Source organism: Corvus brachyrhynchos, unplaced genomic scaffold (assembly GCF_000691975.1).
Source record: "Corvus brachyrhynchos isolate BGI_N302 unplaced genomic scaffold, ASM69197v1 scaffold193, whole genome shotgun sequence".
NCBI lineage: Eukaryota > Metazoa > Chordata > Aves > Passeriformes > Corvidae > Corvus > Corvus brachyrhynchos.
The window spans coordinates 583,905-589,208 of record NW_008237087.1 but is presented as its reverse complement, the minus strand read 5'-3'; the positions used below and the strand labels follow the sequence as shown (position 1 = coordinate 589,208).

The window sequence follows — 5,304 nt, the reverse complement described above, 5'->3', positions numbered from 1 at the left end:
CCTGTTCCAGGGCTGTCCTTTGTCCTGGGGGAGCCAGGAGCTGCTCCCTGCTGCTGTTCCGCTGGGAAAAGTCTTTGCATTTATTGGGATGTGCCCTGGATAAAAGGGGAGGGCGGCTGGGAAGGGCTCAGACCCTGTGTGTGCCATTGAGGGGGTGGACGTGTCCTTCCTACCGGTGCTTCGCAGAGCAGCCCAGCTGTTCGGTTCCCTGATGCGCCTCTACAGCCCTGGGGCCGTTCCCAATCTCACCGCCCCCCCGGGCTCAGCGCCTAAACTGCGGGACACTCACCCACCCCTCAAATTCCCGAGGTGTCCCCCTGGTTTTCCCACTGTGCCGCGGGGGGCTGCTCCCCTCCTGGGGTGTCACAGCACCCAGACACCCCCGTTTGCACGGGGCAGAGGATGGAACCCGGGCTGTGCTGGAGGCCGGGAGGCAGCCGAGGCTTCCCAGTGGGATGAGGGATGCCGGAGCCCCCATGGTTCCCACGCCCGCTCTGTGTCTGCACAGGGGGAGTGACAGTCCCGAGTGCCCCCTCATCCACCCGGCAGAGGCTCCTGGCCCCAGGCAGGGCGCGGGGCCAAGCTGGGCTCGCTCCCCCCGCCCAGGCCGGATGACAGATGCCTGCAGTGGAGGAGAACACGCTGCAGTTCCCACTTCCAGCCTGGATGCCTCCGACCCGGAGCTGCACTATGAGGAGGAGGAGGAGGACGCGTTGTCAGAGTCCTCGGAGCCCTCAGACACCAGCAGCATCTTCTCCGACGACTCCGTCTACCCTTGCTACGAGGTCTCCCCGGAGGCTGACGGTGGTGAGGTCCTCAGTCTCTACCAGTGCTGTGCCAGGAATGATGCCAAGCTGGTGTGGGAGAGGCTGGAGCGTGGGGTGACCCGGAGTGAGGCCACAGAGCTGGACATCAATGGGAGGGTGAGTGGCTGGGGTGGGCAGGGTGTGCACCCTGCAGAGCAGAAAGAGGATTTTCCAGGAACAGGCAAATCCTGAGGGCTGCTGGTTGCTAAAGCAGGCAGGGCAGGAGGGAGAGGCCTGGCTGGAATGGGTCTCCTGGGGTTGATGCAATCCTTGGAGCAGAACCTCGTCCGTCCTCCCATCCTGCGCCTGCCTGGTTTGGGTGGGGGGACGCTTTGGAAGGGCCGTGGGAGCACCGTGGTGGGAACGTGGTGTGGAGCTGGTGCTGAGTGTTGTTCCCTCTCCAGAACGGGCTGATGGTCGCCTGCTCCAAGGGCTTTGTGGACATTGTGCCGCTGCTGCGGAAGTGTCCCTACATCAACGTCAACCAGCAGGACAACGATGGGAACACGGCCCTCATGATGGCTGCCCAGGCAGGTCAGCACTGCGCCCGGCCTCGGCACAGGCAGCACCAGTGACACCCCTCAGGAAGGGATGTGACCCCCCTGTGCTTCCCCCAAAACCCACAAAACAGTCTGTCACGAAAGCCGTGGTCCCAAGGGATGTGTGACGTCGGCTACATTCATGGTTCACCTCAGCACTGCTTTAAAACTGCTGCAAAAATGGAGATTCCTGCAGCGCTGTTCTCTCAAAGGTGCTGTGTCAGGTGGCAGAGCCGGGCCAGAGCTGCCCCGTGAGCTCCAGGAAAGCTCCTGGAGCTGCAGGGATTTACCTGCCCAAAGGCTCTGAGCTCTGTGTAGGGCCCAAACCTCCAGCCACGATGGTTTTCTTTGCTAGTCTGGCTCCCTCCCCCCAGTTTACCAGGAGGGGAAGGAGAAGGGTCCTGAAGTGGGAATCACTCTTGATTCCCATTGTATCCTTGCTGGAATTCATGATTTTATGGGGGTTTTTTTTGCATTTTTGGACTCTTTCCTGTGTTCTCCACTAAAGCAGCACTGTTCCCTCCATGGCCAAACCTAAATAGACCCAAAGCTTTTCAATCCTGATCCCTTCAAACTCCTGCATATCTGCACCCCCACGGAATGCAGCTGCAAAATCCTTTGTCCAGCAGGCCCCAGCCGCTGTCCCTGTTAGCTGTCGGAACTCTAACGCAGCTTCTCTCTGGCTGTTAAGGACACATCACCATTGTCAACTACCTCCTCAACTACTACCCTGCGCTCGAGGTGGACCAGCGAGACCCCCGGGGCCTGACGGCGTTGATGAAGGCAGCGGTGCAGGGGCGGCAGGACTGCGTCACCGCGCTGCTCCTGGCGGGTGAGCACCTCCCCAGGGGCTCTCCGGGGTTTTGGGAAGGGGTGGCTCTGCTGCTCAGGGTGGGATGTCGTGGTGACGCTCTCCGCTGTCTCCAGGAGCTGACCTGCAAGCGGTGGATGCCATGAAGGGGAAGACAGCCAGGGAATGGGCGACCTTCACCGGCCGCTTCGAGACAACCGTGCGCATCCGGACCCTCCTGCGGCGCCCGCGCGCGGAGCAGTTTGGAACCCAGTACCAGCCCGAGTGGCCAGCCCTGGCCGAGCTGGTGGCCAAGGCCCTGAGCCCCAAATCCAGGAGCAAGAGGCTGTCGGAGAAGATTCGATCCATGTTCACCTTCAACATCCCCCGCGATGCTGAGGAGGACGGTGTGATGGACCACATGGTGAGGATGACCACGTCCCTTGCCAGCCCCTTCGTGGCCACTGCTTGCCAAACCATCTGCCCCGACAGCCCGCCCGAGGTGGGCAAGCGCAGGCTGTCCGTGGCGGAGATCCTCGGGCAGCACGTGCCGGATCCAGAGGACGAGTCAGAGACGTCCTCGCGCCCCAGCACCGCAGGATCATCCTGCAACGGCCAAGCTGTGTCCAGGTCCCGGCTGCCGCCGCCGCGCCAGCGGGCCCGGCGCCTCCTCAGCTTCTTTTTTTTTAGCATCTTCCCTGGGGAGCCCATCCCCAAAATCAAAGTGAGCAAGACCTCTGAGTCCTCTGCCAGGGAGCGGACGCCACGTGTGAAGGACAAGAACCTGCTGCAGCCACCTCAGTGGAGGTACAAGGCGCTGAAGGAGGAGAAGAGAGCGGCTGAGGAGGCCAAGGGCGGGGAGAAGAAGAAGAAGAAGAAAAAGAAGAAGAAAGATTAAGGCAGGAGGTGTCAGGGTGGGGACAAGGGTCTCGCTGTCCCCTTGGATCTGCTGGCTTCTCTGGCACAGGGGTGGTTTTGCTCCCGGTGGATGGGAATGTCCAAGGGAGGAGGACGCACCCAGCTGAAATATCCCCGAGGGCTCACAGGCCCCTGCCTGGCCTCTTGTCCTCTCCACCCCAAGGGTGGCCACCCTAGCATGGTACGTGTCGTGCTGGGCACTTCTGTGCTGAGACCCTGCACCGAGCTCCAGGGATGCCAGGGAGCAGGACTGTGGCACGAGTTCTTCCTCTGTTTTTTCCTCCTCTTTTTTTTTTCTTTTTTCCTGCCTCTTTGATCTCCCCCAGCTCTCGATTCCGCAGCGTGCGTTGGAATGTGGCTGAGCAAATTAAAATGGAAGTGGTTGCCATGCTAACGGGATTGATTCCATGAATAAAGCTCGGGGTTGCTGTGGGGCTGGCAGGAACGCTCCCCCTTTGCTGCCAGTGTCCCCTGGCCACCCTGTCACATCCTCAGTGACGTTCCCCGCTCCCGTGTGCTCCTGTGTGGTGGATGGATACACCAGGGCTCAGCACAGCTCCACGCTGCGGAAGGAGCACCAGCTGCCAGGCACAGGCTGGAAACCAAGCGAAACCAAGCCTGGGGTACTCGTGGGCTCCATCCCCAGCTCCCCCCAGAGCTCCGGCGCTGCAGCAGCAGGGTGCTGGTGTTCCCATATTTCCAGGTCCTCTCAAATCCAGCTCCATCCCAGGGTGTAGGAACGCGAAGCTGCGGTGCCGGCTCGTGCAGCGCGGGCAGAGTTTGACTCCAGGAGGTGCTCGGAGCAAAAGTTACCCAGCTCGTAAATAATTCTTGGCCAGGTGTGGAGCCCCCTCCCTGCACCACCCCCTTTTTAGGGGCACGGGAGTCCACGCTCCCCACTTTGAGGCTGCAGCTCCGCCCTTTGTGGGGCACTGGGAGGTTTGGGCTGGGCCGCAGGTGGGGAAGCATTCTCGTGGGGAAGAAGCTGCAGCGTCCCCGGCTGTTCCCCTCTATCCCTTGGCTCGCTCGGGCTCCCCGGCACGTGGCTGCCCTCCTTCGCCAGCTCCCTGCGGCTCGCAGATGAGCCGGGGGCGGGCGGCACATGGAGCAGCCGTGGCATGAGCCGTGCCAGCCTGGCTCCTGCCACGCAGGGGGAAGGGAGAGACGGGCTCCCGCCGGCCCCTCATCCCCCTCTGCCGCCACGGGGGTGGCTCAGTGACACCCCAGGGGACGGCTGGATGTGCCTGTGGAGGGTCCGGCTGTGGTGCAGGGATGCCCCTTCCCTTCTGCACGATGAAATCACAGCGATGAGCACCCGGAGGATGAAGGAAAGTCTCACTTTGGCTTCAAGGGGTGATAGGAGGTTGTTCCAGGGCTGGCATGGGACTGTGGGTCGTGGTGCTGTTTGGGTGGTGCCCAGCGCTGCTGATTCACCCTGTGTGCCCCAGACAAGGGCTGGAACCGGGGCAATCAAACCTGCGGAGGGTTTGATTTGCCCATCACCTTCCTCTACAGACAATCCCACTCTGGAGGAATTCACTTTCCCACGGCGACAGTGCCACAGCTGCAGCTGGGCCCAGGGCTCCCACCCATCCCTGCCCTTCAAGTCGCCCGGGATTAGGATTTAGGAACTTTCAGAAGTTCTTTAGTGTTTATCCCCCCAGTGTTGGTTACTGATTTAAAAAGGAAGGTGGCCCATTTGAAAGATGCAGTTGCAGGGATCAAAGCAGCCAGCAGCAGCGCTTGCCAGAGAGCTGGCGCGCTCGCCTGCCCAGAATAACTCCTGCCCGCCGCCGTAAAAGCAGGATGCCCTGTGTCTGCTCCCATGGAAGGGATGCAAGAACCATCCAGGAATAACCCCGGGAGGGGCCAATCCGGCCGGATCACTGAGACCCGCCTGGAGCAGAGATGGTCACGGAGATAAGGCGTCTGCAGGCACCAGCTTCCTCCCGGGCAGCCCCTATCTGATGGAAACTGCCCGTTTCCCCCGCGCCGCTTCGCAAAGCTCCCCGTCCCGCACGGGCAAAGTCACATGTGAAGGTCCTTCATGTTTTATCCTGGTTTTGTGCTTTTGTTTGTTTAAATCTCCTAGATCGCGGCTGATAGCGGGGCCAGGCGGCCGGCGAGATTCAAAGCTCCGCCGCCACCGTGTCCCGGCCCGGGGAGGCTCCGGGTGGGTTCGTGATGCGGTTGGGGCTGGTGATGCGACGGCAGCGGGGAGGTAAATCCGGCCCGGTCACCGCCTTAGGAA

General features: G+C 61.5%; 1 protein-coding gene across 1 annotated transcript in view; it reads left to right on the top strand.

The window, feature by feature from the left end:
• Positions 1–3,551, top strand: part of ANKRD33 (ankyrin repeat domain 33) — a 4,215-nt gene extending 664 nt beyond the window's left edge. The window contains exons 2-5 of the mRNA XM_008629491.2: positions 509–923; positions 1,211–1,340; positions 2,037–2,177; positions 2,273–3,551. Of these exons, the coding sequence (XP_008627713.1) occupies positions 612–923; positions 1,211–1,340; positions 2,037–2,177; positions 2,273–3,033 (1,344 nt within the window). The 5' untranslated portion in view covers positions 509–611 and the 3' untranslated portion in view covers positions 3,034–3,551. The remainder of the gene's footprint in view (positions 1–508; positions 924–1,210; positions 1,341–2,036; positions 2,178–2,272) is intronic.
• Positions 3,552–5,304: the final 1,753 nt, after the last annotated feature.